The following is a 25,355-nucleotide window of genomic DNA, read 5'->3' as shown; positions in this document are numbered from 1 at the left end:
TTCCTTCCCTGTCACAGGCTGCGACATCTGGCTCCTGTCCTCCCTTGTCCACATCAAGCAATGTGTAGGGGTGGCCAGTTGAAAAAAAAAAAAAAAAACGTAAATGGCATCAAAAAAACACAGAAATGTCACCTGAGTAAAGCTGAGCCACCAAAGCGGAGGTGTAAATTAATCACTCAATTCATCAATTCATGTCGAACTACAAAATAGCCTTTGGGTGAAGACAGTACTTCTCTCTACTTTTGTGTAGGTGTTTGGCAGAGAGGTCCTTGCATGATTCACAGAAAACACACAACACTTGCTCCAAAGTATAAAACCAAAAGTATAAAAAACAAACAAACCAAAAAAAAAAATGATTGTCTGTACTGTAAGATTAAGGAAATACCTTGAAATGGCAGATGTTGTGTTTGTTTTTTTGATTGATTAACCTTTTTAATATTTAAAATTGGAAGGGTGTAAGTGGGCGACTGTGTTGTGATATTTTTAAAGCTTCCCAGTCACTGAGGCTATGCTTTTACCGCGATGACCAGTGACGCATGCTCTCCAGACTTGCGTCAAAGTGGAATTTCAGAAGTTTCACTATTGGATGTCTAATTAATTAACGGTAGCTCTGACCTCTGTGGGCTCTTTCTTTCATTTCTCTTTTGTCTTAGTCACTCTGGGCTTTCTGTTAGACCATATAGGCATCTGTGTCCAGGGGCAAGTGGCAGAAGTTGCTTCAACCTAATTGTCTTTCTCTTCTCGTACTGTCCTCAAATGACTTTCTCTCTGTCTCAACTCTCTCCTCCCTCCCTCTCTCTCTCTCTCTCTCCCTCCCTCCCTCCCTCCTTTGCCTCTCTCTAGCTCTGCCCAGTCTCTGTCTCCGTCTGTAACTGTAGCCTGTGTTTTTCTCTCCCTCCCACTCCCTGCAACGTATAGATACTGCATTGATCAGACACACGCGCGCAGACACATGCACACACACACACTCGCACACACTGAGCCTCCCACTCCTTTCATCATTGATTCGCTCTGCTCTGCTCTGCTCTCTCTCTCTCTCTCCCCATTCTCTCTCTCCTTCTCTTTCTCTCACATACATACACACGCTCGCTCTCTCTCTCTCTCTCTCTCTCTCTCTCTCTACAGCGGCACTTGTTGAATTCAACCCTTGGAGAATAGAGAGAGGGGAGAGAAACAGAGAGAGATAATGACAGGGAGGCAGAGGGAGGCTTTGAGACACTGCTGGAACAGACAGTGAGCAGAGAGAATGGGGCTTTGGAGGATATAGAGATATAAGATAGGCTGGTGAAGACAGACAGGAGAAAAGTCAGTCAGACAGCACAGAGAATCATCTTTGAAAACAGTGGGAATGACACTTTAAGTGAAAGAGAGAGTCAGCCAGACGGAGTAACATCAGAGTGCTCTCCTTCCATCTCTGACTTCTCCTCGTCTGGCCTGGTCCAAGCTGCTCCTGCTCCTCCTGCTGCTGCTGCTGCTGCTGCTGCTGGTGGTTGTGTATGCTGTGTGTGTGTGTGTGTGTGTGAGTGTGTGTCAAGGCTCCATGGTGTGTCTCAACCAGAAGACTAGCTCACACAGGTCAGAACTGTCTGGGATCACAGTGAGCGCTTTTTCCCCTCTCGTGCATTCGTGCATGTGCCAGAGACTGTTAGCAGGGGGGAAAGTCGTGCGCTGGTTCCTCCAGGTGAGTGTTTGCATGCCAGAGTACACACAGTAATTTCCCCAATGCAGCCGGCGCTGTGTTGTGTTGTTTATGCATGCACACTTTTTTTTATTTTTTTTTTATGTAAGTAAGCCAGAGTGCATGTCTTGTCTGTATGGAGTGCTTGAAGTGGGAGTGAGAGAGAGAGAGAGACTGTGTGTAAGAGAGAGAGAGAGGCGGTGACATTTTTTTTCAGTTTGTATTCCTGGAAACTGTTCTGCAGCATTGCTCAATAATGAAACTAGTGCGTATATGTATGCGTGTGTGTGTGTGAGTGTGAGGGGGGAGGAGGTGGGGGGGGATTCAGTGGGGGAGAGAAGAAAAAAAACAATGACACAAGGTTCAGGGAAGAAAAGAAGGTGTAAATATGGCTGGAGAATGTTACTGAGCAGGAGTTAAAAAAGAAAGAAAGAAAGAAAGGAAAGTTGATATCAAATCGTGTGCGAGTGAGTTTGGAAGGAGGGGACGCACACTGACGGAGGTGTGGAGTCGGAAAGATCGAGCGTAAACTCTTAAATCTGTGACATGACAAAAGGGATTGTATGGATCGCGTTCCCTCCCTCCAGCTGAGGAAAAAGTTGCCGTCATGGCCGACTTACAGGTCATCAAGGTCTGGAGGAGAATAGTGTTGTTGATGCACTTAATACAATAAGTGGAATGAGTGCTGGACAGGTTCCTGGAATTTAAAAACAACATAGCCTTAAGGTATTTCACAATGTTCTCATGTACAGTAGGCACACCATTGTATTCACTTTGTCTTTTCTTTTTCTTTTTTTCCCCTCTTCTTCTTCTTCTTCTTCTCGTGGACTGACTTGACTCCTCCTTTCTCTCTCCTGCCTCGACTCTCTCACCCACCATCTCTGCATATCCATCTCTTTTTCACACACCTCTCACTTCTTCCTCAACTGTATTCATTTTCTCACTTCATCTCAACTCTATTTTCATTCTTGCTCTCCGCTTCTTTTAAGATTCTCTCAATTTTCCCTTCTCGCCTCTCTACCTCCCTCTGGCATGTCTTTTCATCTTTCACGCATTTTCTATTCACTCCTTTTTTATCACTGTATTTCTCTTCTCCAACGTCTTATCCATGCCTTTTTTTTCTTTTTTTTTTGTTACAGATGCCTCTCTCAGTAGCGGAGTCTGCAGTGAATATCTGAAACTCCATCTCCCTCCTCCTCTGCAGCCAACATGTCCCAGCTGCTCCATGTGGAGATCCCGAACTTTGGAGCCACAGTTCTGGGCTCCCTCAATGAGCAGCGCCTGCTGGGACACTACTGCGATGTATCCATCCTGGTCAAAGGTCGGTCAGCGGGAAATCTGTCAATTTTATACCGTTGACAGAACTTTGAAACTACACAAACATTTTTCATCAATATCCTCAACTTCTTTTTCTGTTCTCTGTTATTTCTATCAACCAGGTCAGGCATTCAAAGCCCACCGGGCCGTTTTGGCTGCCAGCAGCCTCTACTTCCGTGACCTCTTCAGCAGCTCCACCAAGACCCAGTTTGAGTTGCCCTCCTCAGTCACACCTGCTTGCTTTGAGCAGATCCTCACTTTCTGCTACACAGGGAAGCTAACAATGGCAGCTAGCGAACAGCTGGTGGTCATGTACACAGCTGGCTACCTCCAAATTCAGCATATAGTTGAAAGAGGCATGGACCTAATGTTCAAAGCCAACTCACCTCACTGTGACTCGCAAACAGCAGGGTCCTTAGAGGAAACAGGATCCGAACCGCAGAGTCCCTCTAATAATGGGAACGGCCTGGCGGTGGCCTCCCTGTTGGGGACCCAGGGCTGGTCTCCATCAATGCTCTTACCTCGTAAGATTAAACTAGAAGGGGGCGACCCAACACCGATGACGATAGCCTCCACGCAAAGCAAGATTTCGTCTTCAGAGCTGGGGAGCCGACTGGCGAGGGCCAGTTCGTTGTTCTACACGACGGCCGGAGGGAACCCCATCCCCGGTTTGCCTACGTTCCACCTTCAAGGGGCCACGGGAGGTGGAGCAGGAGCAGGAGTTGAGAGGTCCAGTCCGGGAGCGTCCAGCTTGCCCACCACTGACAGTCCCACATCGTACCAGAACGAGGACGAGGAGTTTGAGGAAGAGCCCTACGACGGGATCGCAGAGGACGCCTACAGTCATCTCTATGGACGTTCAACAAACCATTATGGAAGTGAGTGCTCGTGACACACTGCTGCTTTTATTTTTAAAATCTAAAGAATCTTAAATGTTTTTCACCAATGAAAAACTTTTCTTCCATTTTGACCTTACTACAAACTTTTATGGCATGGTCTTTATAACTCCGGCGAAAATAAAGACGTTTCAAGGAAAAAGTGGACAAATGCGGGAATGCTAACAAGACAGTCTCAATAGAGATTCTGCATCAGTTTTATCTTTCTGGTCATGTAAGGTCTGACTAAGTGCATCGCTTTCTCTGTTGCCCTTGGCTCAGATGGCCAAAATTCATTTGATATTAGAGCTTTCTAAAAGTGAAACTCTGCATGACTTGCAGAAATATATAACCATAAATGTAGGAGTTTTGTTGCTACTTGTCCAGACTTGTTATGTATTGGGCAAAAAAAAAAACTGATGCACATTCATTTCATCCCAGTTACATTATTTAATCTTTCATAAATCATGTATCCTGCGCATCTTGAAAAAAGCAGGATGTTGTGCCTCCAGTGTGTGTGTGGGTTCTCTCAGCATAAAGATAGCTTTATGGAGTTATGATTGGAGTGCATCGTGACTAACAACACACGCCTTATCACAGCTACAACAGCTGGTCTGTACTGCTTTTTGTTATGGTTTTTTTTTCCTTCTTCTTCTCCATCATCTTTTTCAAACTGGGTGTACATTTGCCTACACATACAGGCACTTTCTATACTCCCATGTCTTTGCGTACGCCCATAAACACAAAGAGAAGGCACACGAGTGTAATCACAGACTCCAAATTCACATGTACGCACATGTATAGCCTCCGTTATCCATAGCATCCTGCAGCTCAAAGGCATCAGGCAGCTTTGTCAAATCCTAGAGTTTCAGATATTTATGAAATCCACTCTATCTGCAATCAGTCAGTGCACCCCAGGGTGACATTGTGGGATATTTGAGAACCATTCACATCCGTGCGTGTGTGTGTGTGTGTGTGTGTGTGTGCGTGCAGGAGCTGCGTGCATGTGCATACGCTCACAAGTCATCTTAGAGGTTACGGGGGAAACAATTTTGCGAGTAAGAACCTAACACCCAGCTTTGGATCTGTCCCCCTCCAAAACTCAAGTTGCTGATGCAGCGTCATGACTTATCTGGGATACATCTGCAATGCTCTAAAACATTTATGAAACACAACAAACTTGTATGAGATTACACCAACCTGCCTTACTAATTAAATCTCGCTGACGCTCTCTGAACAGGGGATACAGGGGGGTGATGCAATGATATTATAATAACAATGTTTTTAGAGTTCACAGTTCACATTTATCTATTTTTATCGCATTTATCCTGAATCTTCTCTCTTCTCTGTGTTTGCCCTCATCAGTCCAGGACAAGCAAGACATGGCAGCGTTGCCCTTGGCTTTGGAGAACCGTAACTGTGTCTTGATCCGCCGGGACCTGGTGGCTCTGCCTGCAAGCCTCATCAGCCAGATCGGCTACCGCTGCCACCCTAAGCTCTACACGGAGGGGGACCCTGGGGAGAAGCTGGAATTGGTAGCTGGTAGGCACACAGCATGCTTCTAGACTTTGTTCACATTTAGGGTAATTTGAAACTCAGTAGCTTGGCCAAATCAAATTAAACTGATTTTGACAAATGAATGCAAATGGCTGGAGAACTCCATCAATGAAAAATTTGAAAATTAGAAAAATTTGAAGCCATAAAATCAGTAAGTGGGGAAAGAGGTCATTGATTGTTGAGGAAAGCCACAACATTGTGACCTCCCTAATATCCTTTAATATCCATTGGATGCATGTATTCAACCTGCTCTTGGCCAGAAGGAGATTCCTGTCAGAGGTTAATCTCTGGTCATCACCATTCACGGTAACTTGACTCTGCAGCATTTGCGCTAAAGCATCTAATTAAAAGCCTTGGGTGAAACTGTGTACAACAGCCTTTTAGCCATGTTAAAGCCAGGGTAGAAGGAGGGTCAGATGATGTGCACGGTGTCATTTAGATTGACCTCTGTAAATAAGTTCGACCCATGTTGGCCTGAAAGGGATAAAACAAAGACGCACGTAGAGTTTTTTTCTGCAGAGAGAGAGAGAGAGAGAGAGACGACTGTGACAGAAGGACAACCATCTCTGCAGTAGCCATCAATCAGGCCTTTATGGTAGAGTGACTAGACAGAAATCCCTTTGGAGTAAAAAGCATATGACAGAAAGGAGTTTGCCAGATGGCCCTTAGAGGGCTCTGAGAGCAGGAGGAAAAAGATTTTTTGGTATGATGAGACAAAACCCAACTCTTTGGTCTAACAGCCAGAAATTGCTCATGGCTGTCAGACCAGAGACTTTCAAAGGGAACAGGTACCGCTCAGCGTGTAGCTAATATTATTCCTTCAATGGAGCATGGCGAAAAAAAAAAAAGGGAAAAAAAAAATTGAATCAATTTAATATTGAATCTTTTTCAGACAATAGAACAGAGTTGGTATGCTTCCCAGTCCACTTTACAAGGCCGGACACAATGATATGTGAACACGCAAGTTGTGGAAAAATGTTCAGACGCAAAACTTACCACATGGTGAGATTCAATCAAATCGTAATGTAATTGAATTGGAAACAGAATAGAACACAATGGGAACGTGTAATTCAGTTGTGTAGTCTGCATGTAAGACACAGAATACAATACGTCCATGTGAAAGAGATGGTATTGTACAGGAAGCATAACCAAGTAATTTAATAGTACGGTGCTTTCACTGCCTTCAACTTTGATCCCTTCCCCAATTTCTGATTCTGCGTTGGAAAGCTGAGGCTTTGTTTAACTCCATTACAGATGGCCTTGAACATGAATTTCAAATGTGGAGGGAGACTAAAAGTTGAACTGGGCTTTTGAGGCCGAAGAATGAAAAGACAAATCTCTTGTACAACTAAAAACGCGGAGTGGATTTTCCTCAGCAGACTTTTCTTTTTTCCCGACTACACAGGTACGCAGGTGTTCATGACTCGAGGCCAGCTGATGAACTGTCATCTATGTGCCGGTATCAAACACAAAGTCTTGCTCCGCCGTCTGCTAGCCACATTCTTTGATAGGTGAGTATAAAGACATGTAGAGCGAAAGAGAACAGTTTGTATTAGTCTTTAAGAAGCTACTGTAAAATTCCACTGCTGTGTATGACTCCAACACAACCGCAGTTGTCACAAACCAACTTTCACACTCCATCTGTGGCCATGTTGTGCAATGCGGTTAGTTGTGTGTGTGTGTGTGTGTGTTCCCCTGTTTGCCCACTTCCATGTGCCTATAGCTGACTCTGCCCCCTGGTGTTGACTCTGTGTCCTTGCAGAAACACTTTAGCCAATAGCTGTGGGACTGGGATCCGTTCTTCTACTAGTGACCCCAGTAGGAAACCTCTGGACAGCAGGGTCCTCAACGCTGTAAAACGTAGGTTGACTGTCCAAAATGATTTCATGCATAAGACAAAGAGTTTCCAAAGAGAACCATTTGTCCACATGGAGTTTGCTTGTTTGTTTTCTCTTTTGCAGTCTACTGTCAAAATTTCAACCCTAACTTCAAGGAGAGTGAAATGAATGTGATCGCCGCCGACATGTGCACAAACGCGAGGCGCGTCCGCAAACGATGGTTGCCCAAGATCAAGTCCATGCTGCCCGATGGCATGGAGGTGTACCGTGCGGGAATGGGCATGGGTGCTGCTGCTATGGGTCTGGGCCTGGCGCTGGGTGCCCCTCAACCGGGGGTGTCCCTCCCCTTCGAGGCCGACTTCAAGACCCTAGAGCAAAGGTTGTATCCCGATCGTAAGGACCCTCTCAGGACTCACCCACCGCTGACAGAGGGCAGCCCTGGGTCCGGGGCAGCTGGGGCGGAGGCCGAAGGCGAAGGCGAAGGCGTCGTCCAGGAGGAACAGGAGGAAGACGAGGACGAGGCTGGGTTAGAAGGCGTAGATGGATCCCTGGGGGCGCCGACTATGATCCCGGGGGCCGAGGCGGGCAACTGTGGCGACACGCCGTCTGAGCAGGAAGTGGAGAGTTTTGGACAAGGTCTGAGGGTGAATGGACAGTGAATGTCCTTTTGGGCTGCCTCTCTCACTTTGTGAAAATCTGTTAAACACCACGTTTTCTTTTGCTTGCATCTCGTCCACCACTCTTTCTCCTCCTCTGTGCTTCCTCTACAGGAATTATCAGCACAAAAAAGCCGCGCTCGTAGATCCTACTAAGGGGAAATTGGTCACACATGCATGCGCACACGTGTGCCTGTGTACGCACACATACTCGCTGATCATGGAGGCAGACACAGGCATGGCATTAGCGCATCAGGAAAATCAATGATTTCTCCTCCACCCTTTTCATCATCTATTCAGTATTTACTCAGTATTTCAACAACCGCAACTATATCACAAAGGCCCGATAGCAGAACAAATGGCCGTAATGATTCATGATTTCAGTGCAATACAAAAGCAGTCGCCGCTTTGTGGTATAATGGTTTGTAAAATGATTCCGTTTTCTTGAAAGGCTGCTTCTAAAAATAACCCAAGTAACCTTGGAAAAACCCCACAGTCTTAAAAGATCATCTTATTTTTCAGTATTTGACCACTTAACAATGATGTGTGTGATTATAATTAAGGGTCAAGTGCTGTTTTAGCACCACTAACAGAACAATTTTTGTTTTTATGGTAAAACAGCAACATCATTTTTATGATAAAGATGAGGAAAGGTTTTTTTTTCTTTCTTCATCTTCATTTTTTCCGGGAAAGCTCTCCACAGTCTAACAAATAATCTATCACATGGAGTTGTTTTTTCATGCACATTTGCCCGTGACACATTGGATTAGATTGTCAATGTGATGCCTGTGTCTACTCCAGACGGTCCCTACCAACCACACACACATACACATACACACACACACACACACAAACACACACACACACACTTACAGAAACAAACACACATGTGCGCACACTTCCCACTTTATGATAGCCTTCAATATCTGCTCCAACGCATCGAAAAATACACCGTTCAGTAAAAGAAAGAAAACAATGCAACAATGCTTTTTAACTTTGAAAAGTCCTTTTAAACAACATCACATTCTGTCTTGGAGATACAGAGAGAGACATGAACAAGAACATGCACTAAAATCCAAGCTTGCATGCATGAATACAAACAGTGGATACAGAGAAATTACAGAAAACAACAACAGCAAAGCCACAAACCTGCATCTAAATAAGAAAACAGCTATTGTTGCCTTGAGATATGCCATTAATAACGCAAAAGAACGTTTGTTTGTGTTTTTTTGTTTTTTTATTTCTCACTGGGACATTTCTCAGAGACCTCAGTCTGGCGCACGTTAGAACTGACCTGGGTTTGACCCGGGACCGACTGTGTTTGACACAGTAACTGATTGGATTTTTCTTTTTTTAAACTACGGAGCGTACTGTCACCATGGGTAGAGGAGACTGACTATATACATGGAGTAGTAAGAAGAAAGTGCACTACACCAAGTGGTAGAAGAAAACAAATGGCAGAGAGAGAGAAGCACTGTTTCACCTTGATGTGGTGGTGCGATGGGCACCAGTACTACATAGTCCTGCTTCCATCCTGTTTTATTTTTCCTGGAGGGGTTGGGGGCGGGTTTGCTGGGAGGGGGGGGTAAATTATTGAATAAAACTTCTAAGAGCAATTTCTGCTGGCTTATTGCATTTGCACTCAAAAAAAAAAAAGGTTAAAGGTTGGAAACTAAGGAGTTTGGCTAAATACGACTGTACTAAAGACTAAAGACGGAGCGACCTGGAGGAGGATTCTTCCTCCAGGTCGCACTGGTTATTTATTAGATTAGAATTTTGTGGGAAATGGGGATGGGGGGATGGCACGAGGCAATGTCGAACAGCGACTTTAACCTGTATTTGTCAGTCATTTCTTTTCTTTCTTTTTTTTGTATATGTTTTCATGCTTTCTGCCACGCGTAAGGACATAGTCCAAAAAGCCTTTTCTTTGTTGTTTTTCGTACATTGATTTGAAGAGCTAACTCTGTTGTTGTATGTTTTCTTCATTTTTTTCTGTTCAGCAGTCAAAGCACATTTAATCATGAGATCAGATCATAAAAACAAGTGAACCCCAAAGTTATTTCAAGCCCACCACTGTTACGAAAAGTATGGCTACTTATGAAGTGGTTCAAAAATAAAAATTATTCATATTTTTTATTTAAAAAAAATTCTTCCATAGAAAGTGACACAATGAATGAAAGACAGAAAAGGAAATACAGTATATGCCCTTGATATATTTGATCTATTTGTTTATGTTTCAGTGCTGTGCCGCTTCAAAGGTTGGGCCAGATTATTTTCCATCTGTTGTCTGATGTATCTGGTTTTGGGTTCCTTTGGGGGGGAAGCTTTAAAAAATGGCCCTGCACAAGAAACACAGGGTTAAATTTGCACTAGGTAATAATAATAATGACGTTTACAGTGTCTCTATTTTTTCTTGGGAGAAATGTGACCTGCCATAGATAAAGCAGGAGAGGCTGAGATGATGGATGAATGTAAACTGTAGCACTGCTGTGGTGAGGGCTCCAAGCCTTGATTGAATACGGTAAAATACGGAAACTCGTTTTTTTTTATATATGACTTGCGCCTTTTCCTAAATTGTATACTCTGAGACATGGGCCATAACATAAATGAATCTCATTGTGGATGATGCTCTGACCTAAATCTTTAGTGATTGTGTGATTTTTGTTTTGTTTTTTTGAACTGATGTGAACAGGTCTTCCAATGCGGCAAAAAAAAGGAGCGAGGTTCAAGTACAGGCTTTTATTATCATTTTTTATATATATATATATCTATATTTATTTACCCCAACAGTTATGTACTGTATGTCTAAAATGTTGAAATGACATGTGTTCACCAAACAGAAAGAGCCTGAAAATGACTGTAACGATAGACTTCAACAATTTACTTGATCTAATTTTTTTTTAATCCATAAAGCTTCAGTTCTCAAAGTTGCTCCTGTAAAGAAAATAAAGGTATTCTGTTGTTTTGTTGGAGCCACCACCTTAATTACTGGACTTTTGAGACGAGCCATGGTAAACAGTCTTCCCAAGAATTCATACGTATGTAATTACTGTAATCACTTTAGATTACAAAATAGCTTGCAACTTAATCAGGCCGTTGCCCCAAGAAAAGAGTAAATCCCTGTACTAAACTGTGCAGTGTTTTTCTCTCTTTCAGTGCACTATGAATCTGTTCTTTAGTTTTACTAAGATCTGTTTTACACAGGCTCTACTTTAACCTGTAGTGGAATTTTGAAAAGAGCCCAAATTAAAGTATTGCGTTAAAGGGGGGTTGGGGGGGGGGGGGGGGGGGGGGGCTGATGCACTCCACAGTAGTGATAGAGGAGTGTGGAGCAGTGCCATAGACGAAGAGTGTGTGGGTGTGGATGTTCAGAGAACAACAAGACAAAGGACTGGTAAAATGCACACACTGACAGATTTTATTTTCCTTTAGTAAATCCTTGACATCCGCCCCCAGAACCTTTGCTCAATATATAATCTATGTAATGCGATGATAAATCCACTTAATTTGACACTTTCTTTAGGGAGCAAGTGCAAGATTAAGCTGAACATTATTATTGTACTTGGATGCATCCAACGGCTAATCCACAACAACCTGGACCCACTGGATCAAACATACAGAAGCACTTGATGCATTCACATTCTGTTTCATCCAGTCTGTGCACAGTTTTTCATCTTAACTGCAAACATGTGTCCAATAAAAAAAATCTAAAATACCAACCTTTTTTTTTTTCCCAGAAAATATTTTCTTTCTTTGTTCTTTTTTTTCTCTCCTACTTAAAATCTTTTCTTGTGCAGGGTGAATTTGAACACGAATGATGATGTTGCACTAAAAAAAAACCTAAAAACTGAGAGCTACTCAGAGAATGTCATGGTAAACCCTCGGGAGGATGAGCTGTGTTTTGAGGTGGCTGACAGAGAAAAGTCCCATGAAATGTATGTAAAGTTCTATATTGTCCTTGTGTCTTTAATTGAAAGTAATGTCTCCTTTTACGTGGAGACAAGGAGGATGGCACTGTTGGTTGAAAAGACCTATTTTTTTTCTTTGCAAATAAATTGTTACTCACTTTCTAAAAAAAAAAAAAAAAAACTTACATAGTGCTCTGTTCATCCCCCATCACTGTAAAACTAATGGGCACCGTAGTTTTTGTTCCATTGAACTGTTTGGTCCTGGAAACAATACATTTATATGCAAAGAGACACTTGTATCATAAAATGCATGACACTCACTCTTAACACAATGAAACCTCTGATCTTTATGCACCATGTATTTTATGCTGAATAACTGTTGTCACTGTTTGCAAACAAAGACTGTGGAGTCTTGTAATGAGTAGGGTTGTATTTTTATCACACACCCTGGCCTTTTATCGAATGTGTAATCTCTTGTAATAATGACAGCAAAGTAGTGTTAAAGAGTGGGGTACGTATTAACTACCCAGTTGAGTATGCATTTGAACCTACCGCAGACTCAGAAAATGCACTAAAAGTTTATACAGTGTGTGTATGTTTATGTCCTTGAACATAATGCCAGCACTTTAGAACTACTTAGAAAAAAATGAGAGAAAGGAGAAAAACAGAAAGAGTGGCCAAGGGTTGGGTGAATGAGGGGGAAACTTTTAAAGCCATGTGTTCAGAGCGCTGACAATCAGAATAGGAACGAGACTCAAAGTGCACTATGGGAGATCTGACATGACTTGCTGTGCTCTTGCTCTTTGCTTTGTCTTTCTTCCAGCTTGCTTTGGTCTCTGCTCGCTTGCTCTCCAGAGTCGAGGGACATAATGATGTTAACCCCAGCCTTCTTAGTTATAAGTGTGTGTCTCCATGACAAGGACTGACTGATATATGACTGATACCTTGGTGCTTCGTGAACAGAGCTGTTCCATGTTGACATGGACCATATCTCTAATGCTCTGGTAAGCATGGGCCGAACTTGGTCCGAAGTCTGGGATTATTGGTAACCTCGATCTTGATGGGCGACGGCCCGCGCAACAAAAGAGGATCTTATCATGCAACCCTACACTTTGATCATGGTGATGTTCTTCACTATCAACAGGGCTTGGACCAGGCAAACTGGGATGGGACAATTTCAGTGTTGATACTGCTTTCTGTTTAAAAATGACAAACGTTAAAATGTTTATGCGCCTTCTGACTCAAGCATCAATAATATATACAACAAAAATGCAAGTTGCCACTTTTGATGTTGCGTAAAATCTACCTTTCATTCCCATCATGGTATTTGCCACCACCAGTTTCAGTTGTGTAGTCCAAGAGTACCTGATTTCTTTAAATGCAATACAGAAAAATCTGCTTTCTAATAAAAGTCCTTACTTCACCACACACTGTCCTTCTCTTTCTTGTGCCTCAGTATGAACCTTAATTCTTGAACATACAGTAGCTGTGTTTCCTGAGCAGATTGGCCACCTTCAGGGTTTTGTTAAGCGCTGACTCCCAAATGCCAGTGAAAAAAAAGGATCCTGTTTGAATGTAACCCCAGGGGTGAGAGTCTTTACAGAGTTGTATTGTAGAAATGCATTAGTGTGTTGTAAGGAGGTGCCAACAGAGGAAAAGTAAAATGTCCATTCCTAGAGTAAGTGCTATTTTATGGTGAAATGCTCATGAAATTAAGGATGATAAATTTTGCTTAGGGATTCACTCGGATTCCCTCAGAGACTATTGGGGCTCTCTGCACAGCCAGACATTTCATTTCATGTAGAAACTGCAGACTTTAACAGACCTCAAATTTGTGATCCAATTATCGCACTTTAAAAAAAAATTCTCACTGGCAGAGTGAGAACTTCTGGGGAGACAAATGTGGGGAAAAAAATGAGATGTGATTTCAAATTGATCTAAATTAATTTACTGTGAGGGGTTAATTTCAGAAGAAAAGAGATGGAAAAATAGGAAACATTTTTTTGTTGTTGTTGTTTATAGGCTTTTCGATTTAACCTCCTTTGAAATGTTTATAGGCTTGAATTGTCATAATGATTAAAAAAATATCATACACCAGCATCCTTACATTCTGATTCATACTAAATAGGCTATAGAAAAGGAAGTAATGGAATAGATCAATCATGCCATATGACAGCATTTAACAATATGTTTTAACAAATAGGCGACTTGAGGGGAGGGCTAATAAGAATAGACTGATTTTTTTCCCCAGCTGGATGGGTAAGTAGCCTAATAGACTGGGTGTAGGCTACTGTAGGCCTACTCATGTAGCCTACTGCCATGAAGGTAAGGATACATTTGTTTTAGTTTGTAATCTTAGGTCAATTATATGTATATATAACCATATGCTATTATTTGTAAACAACATAAACATATGCTATATTGTCCCCATTTTGTGAAGGAGGTTTAGTTCACCAGCTCAGTTGTTGTGGTCTCTGTGCTCTGGCATCGATTTGTCATCCTACGTCGCTGTGACGTAGCTTTCTTCACCAAAATCGCGCCGCGGCGTGTGTTCAGCAGTGCTCACAGTCTAATGTGGTTCTGTGGAAATTTGTCTCAGATACGCAGTGAGAAAGGAATAGACTAAGACAAGAGCACGCTTGGAAGAGTAACAACTCCTGTCCCTCACCATGAGTGACGACGCAGACTCACCTCCCGAGAGGGAAATGAAGGTAAGCTCTGTTATCCACAAGTTCTGTTGACAGGTTAGCATGCCTGAGCTAATGTTTGCTAGCGCCTGTCCCGTTCACCTTCCGTGGTTTTGGTTAGCCTAGCGTTAGCTGCTAAGCTACCTGGTCGAGTTAAGGTTTTTAATTGACTTAACCTGGACATAAAATGTATTTTCAGAGCCGCATTTAAATACTAGACACGATTAAAAGCCAAGACTTCCGTAAAAATATAAAAGACTTGCGATAAAGAGCATTTTAGGCAACTTATACCCTCTCGGTTTGTAACGTTATGCTAACACGATGCTAATTAGCATTTAGGTTAATGTGCCTTTTGACAGTTGAATGTCATCTTAACTTTAGGTAAATTGTCAGCTTCCTGTGCTCGTACAATTGCGACGAACAGTAAATGTGCTTGTACCGTACTGTATACTTCGCATCTTTACTGTAGCCAACATGGTGCGATCCATTACAGCTGTTTTCCCTGAGATGTTAACTTTCGATTTCAGGCTGCGCACCTGTGGTGGCATCAAAACTTACAAAGTCCACTCGACACGACAGTAATCAAATATTTGTACACAGGCTTGTATTGTGCAGTGTGTGGGTAAATGAAGCTGCCTTTTTATTGTCCAGCCATGTCATGCTGTCAAACAATATTCAGTATATTATTGTTCTTCTTGTATAGTTAAAGCTGCATTTATTATTCAACCCAAATAGGGTAGTAGCCTAGTTACTGCTATTGCTATTTGCCATGTATTATCTGTGTAATAGGTGTCTTTGCTGTTGTCTGCTGCTGTAACCCTGTACATTTCCTCATTGTGGGACAAATAAAGGATTATCTATCAGTATACAACCAGTAACTGATCACTAACAATGCTTGTCTTTTTGTTGTAGGATTTTCAGTTTCGTCAGATGAAGAAAGCAAGAGTTTTTGACCCCCCTGAGGATTTACCAAAAGACAGATCTAATCTGCTGACCGTCTCAAATAAGTTTGGTTTAACTTTTGTCGGACTCGACAGAACATTCAAAGTTTACCTAACTCGAGATATACTGGCTGCTGATAAAGTCGATGGCAACGCCAACGAAATAGGTATGAACATAACTCTTTTATACTTATGCATTGCTCTTTTTTCCAGTGTCGCTTTGAAAGCATTATTCATATAAGTTCCACTCAGCTGTCTTTCCAAGAATTCATTCATTTTTTTCTTTGCATTCCAGTCTGTGGGATCGTGCCTTTGGCGGAGGTGACTGTGGAACAGATTGTGCACAACTTGGCTCTCAGTTGTGATGAACTCACTCTGTCGGTGTGTGGCATGTCTATGGGGGCTGGTTTGTCCCTCACATTTTATGATGTCCGGACCTTCATTAACAAGGTAACCACCTCATTTATTTTATCTCATGTGCCATTGTGTAAGGCACACATCATGCTTATTTTAGATTCTGCTAGAGGACTTTATGATGAACACAAAGATAGAAAATAGATTTGTCACCTTTGCTGTACTCTGCACAGATGCGAGGCTCGAGGTTTCTAGATTACTGTATTACTGCAGTACTCCACTGAGTAACTGTCCAGTACAGAGTAAGCACTGACTGAAATGAACAGGGAAATTGCTGATCTGCTATCTGCTAAAAATGCTCTGAGTGCTCCACACAGTAGACCAATTAAGAGCAGGAAATGCCTGACAGAATAACTACAGCTGAACAATATGCCAAAAAAAAAAAAAAAACTCATGTTGCAATTAATTTTGGCAGATGTTGGGATGGCGATATGAGTTGCAATTTCAGTTGGAATGATTGTTTTGTATTTAATTTCCACAGATTTTTTTAAAATGATGATGATCGTGATTTTTGTTGGGACTATGGAGAATATGATTTGTGGGCTGTTGTGGCATCTCTCTGCCACCGTGATGCTTTTGGTGCCAACAGTGTTGTTACACATTTTACCTAAAGAAAAGCAGCTTCTGCCATTTTGGATATTGTATTTAGCCATATTGCAATTTGAATTTAATTTAATTTACTTACACGTCCTTAAGACAGAGCCTTATATAATTTACTTTTTTTTTTGTCTTCCAACTGTGTGTATCATGTGACTAGTTAGCAGTGTGAGGATATTTTGGGAAACCCTCACCACTGCAATTTTCAGATTTACAAATTTCCTTTTAATTTGATGACTTCTCCTACCCCTCTATCAACTTTCCTCGTGTCTAACAGATTTAACCACCTGTTGATTCTCTTTTATTTGTGTTTTTCCAGGCGAGACCACAGAAGTTACCTTTTGCATCACTGCAGCCGGCCGTTCCCCCGGGCACTGTTGTGCAGGACCTGAAGTGGAATCCCGCTCAGGCCTCCACTCTGGCTGCCTGTCTGTCTGATGGCAGTATGATGGTTATGGATGTTACTGACATTGCCAGAGTGCAGGCTGAGCTACCTGCTCACAGCGGCATCACATGCAGTAAGTCAGACTTAGTGCAGCTGTTGAGTTTACCTGTTCTCCATGTCTCCCACCGTGGCTCAGATACAGTTCATGTACTTTTGTTCCACACAGTTTGTTGGAGTCCAAAAGGAAAACAAGTCGCTGCAGGAAAAATGAATGCCACAGTCAGTCAGTACACACCAGTGAGTGAATCTAATACACTGTAATCAAAAATGAAATGGTTGTTGCTCACTGGAAGCTGCAGCATCCAGTAACTGACAAGATGAATAACTGATTTTCTCCTCTGTTCTAAAGGCACTAGAAGAGAAGAAAGTTATTCCCTGTCCACACTTCTACACTTCCTCCCCCGATGAGGCTGTCAAAGGTAAGATGGACAACATGCATGTAAGATTAAATTTGGTCTGTGATGTATGTATTGTACTATTCTGAGATATTATTGGCATAAGAATGTGGAGGAGGAGTTCATCTGTCATCAGTATGTAACATATTCTGATTTACTTGCATTTTACTGTTGCTGCTGTGCTTAAATCTTGCTTCTTCCCCTATTGTCTCTCACAGCTCTGGATGTGCTGTGGCTGAAAACCTTTGTGTTTGCAGTGGTGTATGCTGCAGCAGATGGGTCCCTTGAGACCCCTCCTGAGTTAGTGTTGATCTCCCTCCCTGTGAGTGTGCTCTCTATCCACGTAATTCACCTAATCACATTTGGATTTTTGTCAGGTTGCACTCACTGCAGTCTTCAGTGCTGTCTTTCTCTTGGTCTCAGTAGATAAACGGTACCATGTAGACTTTTTCTTTTTGAAATTCTCCCGAATTTCACCTGAAGGTCAAATTATCCTTCTGTATTGTAGTGTTTTTCTGCAGTGGCCCTGTGGAAACACAGAATCTCCTACTGCAATTGTACATGCTCATCATATGTAATGTTATTTCACTGGGAATGTACATGCAAGCAATCACTAAACCAGTAACGTCTTATTATACAAGTGTGTATTTCTGTTTTATATATAAAATGTAGCTTTTATATCAGTGGGCAGCATGTGAATGAATGTATATGTTTCTCAGTGTCAGTTTTATGGTAATGATGAAATTATCAAGCAGCTAAGATATTCTCCTACCAAACAGAAATGTCATTAGTTGTCCGGGAAATGCAGTAAAATAAACAAATGAATGTGACATGGTGTCATTTTTTTCAATTTCAATTATTTTTCACAGAAAAAGGATGAGAAAATGGAGACAAAGTATGTGAACTTCAGTGACTTGGTGTATGGCAGCTGCACTGAGCGACTGCACCACTACTTCCTCAGCCATGTGGAGGACTGGTAAGACTGATTCAGCTCCTCTGTTTGTTTCACTATAATGTCATGTCAAGTTGAAATAACGTTTGGTTTTGTTTTTTCGTTTTATCCAGGGACCTTGTGTTTGCAGCGTCAGCAGCTTCCATTGAGGTCAGCGTCATTGCCAGACAAGACGACAAGGTACGCAATTAAGGGAAAAGCTGAAGAAGATGTACATCTGAATAACACATAGTTTCAATATAGATGGAAATTAAAGGTGCTTCTCACTATGATGGATGGTGGACATTTTAAATGCTGTGACTGGTCTAAACTATCAATTTGAATGGAAAACACAACATTATAATTGTCTGAGATACTTTAAAGGATCAAACAGAATTACATAACTGCTTCATAAAGTTCTTCTCACTCTCAACACTTCTCCTTTTTAAATCATTTAGGCCAGCAGAGCTCTCCCCGCTACAGTCAACAAAGCTAATACTTAACTAGCCCATGTGATGACAGTTAGGACAGCCTCTGGATATGCTCAAGGTTTTTTTTTAAAGTGCTTTATTAGTTCTGCACTGCAAAACACAGAATGTTATCTTGTTTATAGCGTTAAATCAGTTGTGGGCTTCTTTTTTTGAAGTCGACTTAAGTTAATCAAAAATAAAAAACAGAATATCTGAAATTCTGATGCACTGTGGCTTTCAATGCTGACAAAGTGGTGTGAGGAAAACTCATTAAATGTCCATAAACAAATGACCACAAATTATTGTCTTTTTTAGATCTGGGAACTCTGGATCCTGGAGGACGCGAGTCGGGCTGAGCTCCCCGTGACCGAGACAAGTGACGACACTCTGCCCCTTGGCTTAGCCATCGACTACACCAGCCAGCAGGAGATACACATCAGTAAGTGGATTAGGCTTTTTTTGTGTCCTCTCTTCACCTGTTTGATCTACCCTAATGTGGGTTGTTAAACGTTTTTAGTCAATCTCGTGGCAGAGTTCTGCCAGAGCCCATTTCATACAAGGCAAAGTTAGTTTACTGTTAACCCCATACTTTATATTTCAGCTAAATCAGTGAGTGTGACTACTTTATGGCAGTGTTGGGTTTAAAGGATTTGTTGAGAGAGGTGTTCCGATTTGACACACTGCAAGTCAAAAGACAGGCACCAACAATCTTGTTATTTATCTGTGACCAGTTTATGGATTGCATATCTGAAAAGCATACCACATCCCAATAAAAACAATCACTGTCTTGTATAAAATCAGACATACTGTCACAACAGAGGTTTTGCTATGATTTCTGACTAGCGTGTGTGCAGCCATAATCCAACATGACATCCTCCTTGCAATTTCCATAGATATATCTTATTGTCAACACTGCCATCAATCCAATATAGTGTTGCATGTCTGCGATGATGATCCCCAAGTGCTCTGGGTTTTTTGGAGAACAGTTAAATGAAAGTCACATGGCGTGCGGTGAAAAGGAAACCAGTTTAACCAGTGATGCTCTCCAGCCCACTGAGCTTGTTAAAATGAGTACACATGTTAAGAGTATTTCATATTGAGAAGGGTAAAACATACAGTGGGGTCCCACATGGAGAAGTGGGCTCAGACTTTTGGACCCTTTTGTATGTTTTTCTGTCTCTTTAAAAAAAAAAGAAAAAAGAAAAAGTTCAAAGCACGGTGGCTTTCTCGGTTTGCCTTGTCAGACGTGCACAAACTAATGGTGTCTGTGGCGTTCAGTTGTTTTTATGGCCTATTAAAGATTTTCACTAATGGAAGGGCAGCCAGGGGGTGTCGTATTTAAGCCAACTTTCAATTTCAAGTTTCTCTGTGCATACAGCATCCACTGCAGTGTTTTATTGCAGCATGTGTAAAGAATAGTGATAAGCTGCCGTCTCAGTACACTGTTTTATCCTAACTGGCCCCAGTCTGTCAGACATTCACGTAGAGCTGCTATTGCTGTCTAGTCACATCTCTCCCTGCTCACTCTAAGAACTCCCTCACCATCGAGAGAGGGGGAGAAGGAAAAAAAAAAAGAACCTGCAATTTGAGCAACATTTCTGACATGATTGTAGTCTGATCAAAACCTTTATCCGAAGCGAAACATTAGATAGGGAAAGCGAAGGAAAAGTAACGAGAGCGTTATCTGCGGAGGAAAAAAAAAAATGCACTCATTAAAATGGCTCAGACAAGCTGGAGGACCACAACAAACAACAAAGCCCAGACAATCCTGTTGCAGAATGCTGATGAGGTGTACCGTGTGCCTCTCCCTTCTGTTCACTCTCTATTTCACCCTCTATCTCGTTGCGTCTCCACTATCTTCCAAAACTATGGTTTCATAACCGAGATGAAACAAAACATTAGACGTGGTATTTTTGTGTTCTTTGTTCCCTGCTTTTTGTATTTGTTTTGTGTGGAGAACTCAGGATCACTGTGTCTCTGGAAAGATAATATTTGCTTGAATACCGTATTTCTACATGTATAGTGCGCATGGAGTTGTGTGTTCGTGTGTGTGTGGGTCTATATAGCTCTGCTAGACGGAGGTTTACATTTCTGCAGACGGTATACTAATGTGCTTTCACAGTGACAGGAGGAATATACAGCAGATGCAAATGTAGGATAATAGTCAGTGGTAATTAATGAAACAATGAGATGCGCCGAGAAAGAACAGTCAATGCTGTGATTCCCTGATGGCAGAGAAAGTTGCACTTGAAGAATAGTTTAAGATGTGAGGCGCGTACGCAGGGAGAACAAAGAGGACAAAGTGTTCACTATACATGACTATACTGACTTATCTGAAATGACTGGTATCCGCTCTGACTAATGCATCTTTAATTTGGGCTGTGAATACTCGGTTTCATCATTTAAATGTTGCTTTAGACTGGATTTTGCCATTTTCGTCTGCAGCCCACAGCACACTGCGTGATTTTTGGAAAGTGCACGAAAGTGGGTGTGAAGAGCAGGAAAGAGTTTCAGGGTTTGGCAAGAAAAGTAATGTGGCGGCCTGATTTTTTTTTTTTTTTTCCAACCAAATGAGGCATCTTAGGAATGTTGTCTTTGTACATGACTACAGTGTGCCTTTCTCAGCTGAACACTGGTTGCTTATTATAACCACTGGAAGGCAGAACGAGCCAAGGTAAATGTGATAAATCCAGCACCAACTTAGCGGCTTTGAGCTCAAATGCCATCAACACTTTAATGATTAAAGTGACAAACCACATTTTGTCATTATGAGCAGAGAAAGCACAGAGAGCATCGCTTCTTTTGTGCCGTGGTGTGAGTTGGAAGCACAGAGCCATGCTGAACGCTACATATTTTCACACATGCAGAGGTCTATCGGTGCCCAGTGTAGATTGCACAGGGATATAACTCTTTCTGTTTGCAAAGTTTCCACCCCTGAGAGCTGTAGCGATCATCCCTGATTGGCTGATCTGTGGAAAGTTGCAAAATATGTTCAAGAAGGAGGAAGTTTGGAGGATGATGGACTGTGTTTATATGTGGCTGACAGTTATTTGTGAACTTGTAATGAACCTATTATTAGTGTTTTTTTCTCTATATGTAATGTATACTATTTTTCTCTGAATGTCTTTTTTGTGACTGTTTATTTTCCCTCTTTCCACCCTCTCAAAGCTGATGAGAAGACCTTACCCCCAGCGCCCACTATGCTAATGCTGTCCACAGAGGGATTACTCTGCCCATTTGCTCTGCTCAACCTCAATCCTGGGGTTAAGCAACTGGTCTCACCCCCCAACCCCCTTCCCTTGGAGGGAGAGAGACTGCCCAGGCCAGGTAAGAAAGGCTGTGAATTCAATTTTTGTCTAAAATGTATTTTATATGATATGATGTCCTGGTTTTTTATTTATTTAGCGAATGCAAAGTCTTTCAGCCAAGCAGTTGCCTCCTGATTTGCTGTGTGGAGGGTGACCAATCCTCCTCTCAGTCGTTGGAGAGGGCAGGTGTGGGGCCATAATGAGCAGACTTACACCTTACATGTTGTCTATTTGTTTCTGAAGACTTAGTCTTTTGTTTTTTAACTACAAATGCACTAAAATGTTTTGTGTTATTGCTGTTTACCTCATTGATTAAGGCCTATAAGCTGTTTTGATTTGTGACTCGTGACTTGTTTTGATGTAGCAGTGATGAGAACACAAAACTACAAAAGAAAATGCTATTAACTGACAATCATTTTTTATTTTCATTTTCCTGTTTCTGTTGCTGGGATGTTGTGAGCCTGTGAGGAGTTTTTTTTTTTTTTTTTTATCTAATGATTTTCCTGCTGTTTTCCACTTTTATAGTCTGTCAGATTTATTGAATGAGACCGGTTGTTTTGATCGTTAAGTCAGCTTTGACTAGACTGAACTTTTTCTATGAAAAGAAAACCAGTGTTTTTTACCCTGTCAAACTCATTCAGGGAGAGGGTCAGCAACATTTGTGCAGACTCCTTTGAAGTCCGACAGAAATGTAGTTGTTAGCACTTAACCAACCATGAAAATGTGGACTTATTCTTTTCCTCTAAGGGCTAATTCAGTTGCTGCCAGAATTAGATATGACACCTTATTTATTTTCTGTTCACAGGTTCTTTGGCAGTCCAGCCGCCCAAAGTTGCTGCCTCCATCCCATCTGCCCCGGCCACATTCCCAAACCTCGGCCTTACTTCGGCAGCTGCGTCCACTCCTCCGGCTCCTGCTGCCTCTTCCTCCGCTGCTCCGTTCAGCATCGTCCCCACGGCCCCCGTCTCGTCATCGTCGTCGGGTTTCACTTTCTCGGTCCCATCGACCTGCGCCAGCTCAGTCACTCCAGCTTTCTCCCTGGGGGGTCCCACACCTTTTGGCTCAGGATCCTCAGTCTTCTCCTTTGCCTCCAAACCTCCCTCTGACACTCCCTCAGCACTTTCAGCATTTTCCTTCAGCACACCTTCCATCAAGCCACCGGCAGTGACAGCCCCAGCTCCGGCTCCAACGCCACAGACCATTGCCACTGCCTCCCCACCTACAGTGAAATTGAATCTGAATGAAAGGTACTGAACTATTGCATATTAGATTATTCTGACTGACACGTTGAGGTTTATATATTTACTTTTGAATGTATCTGATGTTTCTTTAGGTTTTCAGCACTGGAGACTCCAGCTCCAGCCACAGGCCCACAGTCTTTCTCCTTCAGTTCTCCACAGCCGAAAACTGCTGTCTCCACTTCAAGTGCTTTGACCGCCACGCCACTCTCAACCACTAAGCCCCCAGCTGTACTAGGTGAGGAAGTCCTGACTCACTCCCTTCCCTTACCTGTTATACTGTACATAAGGACTGCAACTCTAATATTGTTGCTTGTGCCTCAGCTCCAGTGCGTCCAGTTCAGACCAGCACGCCACCCACAGTTGTCCAGAAACCTACTCCTGCTGCCCAGGGCCGTGTCCAAACTCCACAGGTCCCGATTGTTTATTATTGTCGTTTTTTTTTTTAATATTAAGCCGGAACATATGCCAAAAGATAAACATGTCAATTTTAGGGACACACTGAAAGCAGGGAATATCCATCTGATTTTTGAGAACAATAAATACATATATCTTTATTTACAGACTCCAAGTCTAATGATAAAAGACAGACAACATGTTGTTTCTTCCTGTCAAATGAAATCACATATTAATAGAGTACGCAAAAAGTTGAATTTCTGTTATGTCTGTTACACTAAAATGAAATACATCAATATATTTACCCCACTCACTGTGTGTGTAGGTGCACACTGAACATAACTGAACTACATGCAGGTCCAGCAAAAGCTGAACATTTGGCCTTGAAAGTTTTTAAAGGACAGTTGCAAAACTTTGACAGCAATGAGAAAAAGATGAAACACCATAAACAAGAGCTCAGACCAGAAGTATATGGCATTAAAGATGAATTACTGAGTTACCCAAAAACTGAATTCACATTGGCATTAAATTAACTACATTTGTTTCTTCCTGTCAAATGAAATCACATATTATTGTACTTTTTAGTCATCGTGATATGAAAAACTACTGTTATTACCTCAGACAGCTAGTGGCTGATATTATATATGGTAGACTAATCACAGAAAAAGTAAATTAACAATCAAGAGTCATGAATCAGCTGTGACAGAGTATATAGTAAACAAAACGTGCAGTGTTTGCATTTGCAGGGTTGATATGGGTTGAACTGTTAATACAATGGAACTGTGCCGCTACCTAGCAACAGAGAAATGAACTGCTGGTAACAGAAAACCGTGAATTAATTAACCAAGTAGACGACAAGTCTTTGCAGGTGTGTATAGTTGTGTTTTTTTTCTTCTCGAGTTTGAGAAGTAGATTTTTAATGATGTGCTGCTCGATACAGGCGACTGTTAATGTGAAGGCCCTGGAGAAGCAGCTGCAACAGAAGAAAGACTCTGACCACATCATGGCTGCTATACTGGAGGAGGTGAGATATTTAACACGGGAGTACCATGTATAATAAATAGTGAGAATCTTGTTGTCCAAGTCATATCAAGGTAATACCTATGTTTATGACAGCAAAACATTTACACCCTGTAACTACTACACATACTACACACTGCCAACTGAGGTTAGCTCACCAATGTATATTAGAATATTCATATATTTCACAAATACTGTACATGGACATACTTCAACTTCTTAATTAGCCAATCTTTGAATTAAGATCAGTGACTGGTGAATAGCTGATCAATTTTTAACAACTAAGTTTAACATTGGCTTGTCATCAGATTGCGCACTTCCAGAAGGAGATGGACGACCTTAAGGCAAGAAGTGCAAGAGCTGACTTTAAGGTCGGCACCAATGAGGAGATGAAGGATCTGAGGAAAGAGTCAGAGGACCTTCATATTTTCACCCTGGAGATCAAGGAAACTACAGAGGTAAGACCATAGCTTAAAAAAAAAGAAAAGAAAGATATTGTGTGTGTACAGTGTTTCTCCTTTATGCATCCAGCAGCTGTAGTCTGCAAAACCATTGCTCAAATCATATTTGAGCAATTTAATACAAGGTCTGTTGTGTCAGCAGCAAATTAATGGCAACATGGCTGCAGAGTGGTCTCGTTCATCTGTACATCATTTGTGCTTGTTTGTGCAAGCGAAACAAACA

The 25,355-nt window shown here is 41.9% G+C and overlaps 2 protein-coding genes across 3 annotated transcripts in view; both read left to right on the top strand.

The window, feature by feature from the left end:
• nacc2 (NACC family member 2) overlaps positions 1-12,523 on the top strand; it is a 30,531-nt gene extending 18,008 nt beyond the window's left edge. The window contains exons 2-7 of the mRNA XM_083983505.1: positions 2,818-2,999; positions 3,118-3,873; positions 5,236-5,412; positions 6,833-6,938; positions 7,190-7,287; positions 7,389-12,523. Coding sequence (XP_083839631.1) covers positions 2,888-2,999; positions 3,118-3,873; positions 5,236-5,412; positions 6,833-6,938; positions 7,190-7,287; positions 7,389-7,924 — 1,785 coding nt within the window. The 5' untranslated portion in view covers positions 2,818-2,887 and the 3' untranslated portion in view covers positions 7,925-12,523. The remainder of the gene's footprint in view (positions 1-2,817; positions 3,000-3,117; positions 3,874-5,235; positions 5,413-6,832; positions 6,939-7,189; positions 7,288-7,388) is intronic.
• Positions 12,524-14,375: 1,852 nt separating this feature from the next.
• nup214 (nucleoporin 214) overlaps positions 14,376-25,355 on the top strand; it is a gene marked incomplete at its 3' end in the record, with an annotated part of 30,547 nt that continues 19,567 nt past the window's right edge. For both annotated transcript variants that reach the window (XM_083983426.1, XM_083983425.1), the window contains exons 1-16: positions 14,376-14,540; positions 15,429-15,624; positions 15,753-15,907; positions 16,788-16,986; positions 17,080-17,150; positions 17,263-17,332; positions 17,527-17,630; positions 18,178-18,284; positions 18,374-18,440; positions 19,025-19,148; positions 21,878-22,036; positions 22,823-23,264; positions 23,351-23,493; positions 23,580-23,668; positions 24,592-24,675; positions 24,980-25,129. In XM_083983426.1, the coding sequence (XP_083839552.1) occupies positions 14,499-14,540; positions 15,429-15,624; positions 15,753-15,907; positions 16,788-16,986; positions 17,080-17,150; positions 17,263-17,332; positions 17,527-17,630; positions 18,178-18,284; positions 18,374-18,440; positions 19,025-19,148; positions 21,878-22,036; positions 22,823-23,264; positions 23,351-23,493; positions 23,580-23,668; positions 24,592-24,675; positions 24,980-25,129 (2,202 nt within the window). In that variant the 5' untranslated portion in view covers positions 14,376-14,498. The remainder of the gene's footprint in view (positions 14,541-15,428; positions 15,625-15,752; positions 15,908-16,787; positions 16,987-17,079; positions 17,151-17,262; positions 17,333-17,526; positions 17,631-18,177; positions 18,285-18,373; positions 18,441-19,024; positions 19,149-21,877; positions 22,037-22,822; positions 23,265-23,350; positions 23,494-23,579; positions 23,669-24,591; positions 24,676-24,979; positions 25,130-25,355) is intronic.

The sequence above is a fragment of the Trachurus trachurus genome (assembly GCF_905171665.1).
Source record: "Trachurus trachurus genome assembly, chromosome: 12".
Classification (NCBI taxonomy): domain Eukaryota; kingdom Metazoa; phylum Chordata; class Actinopteri; order Carangiformes; family Carangidae; genus Trachurus; species Trachurus trachurus.
The sequence above is the reverse complement of the archived record's forward strand: the minus strand, read 5'-3'. Positions and strand labels throughout refer to the sequence as shown.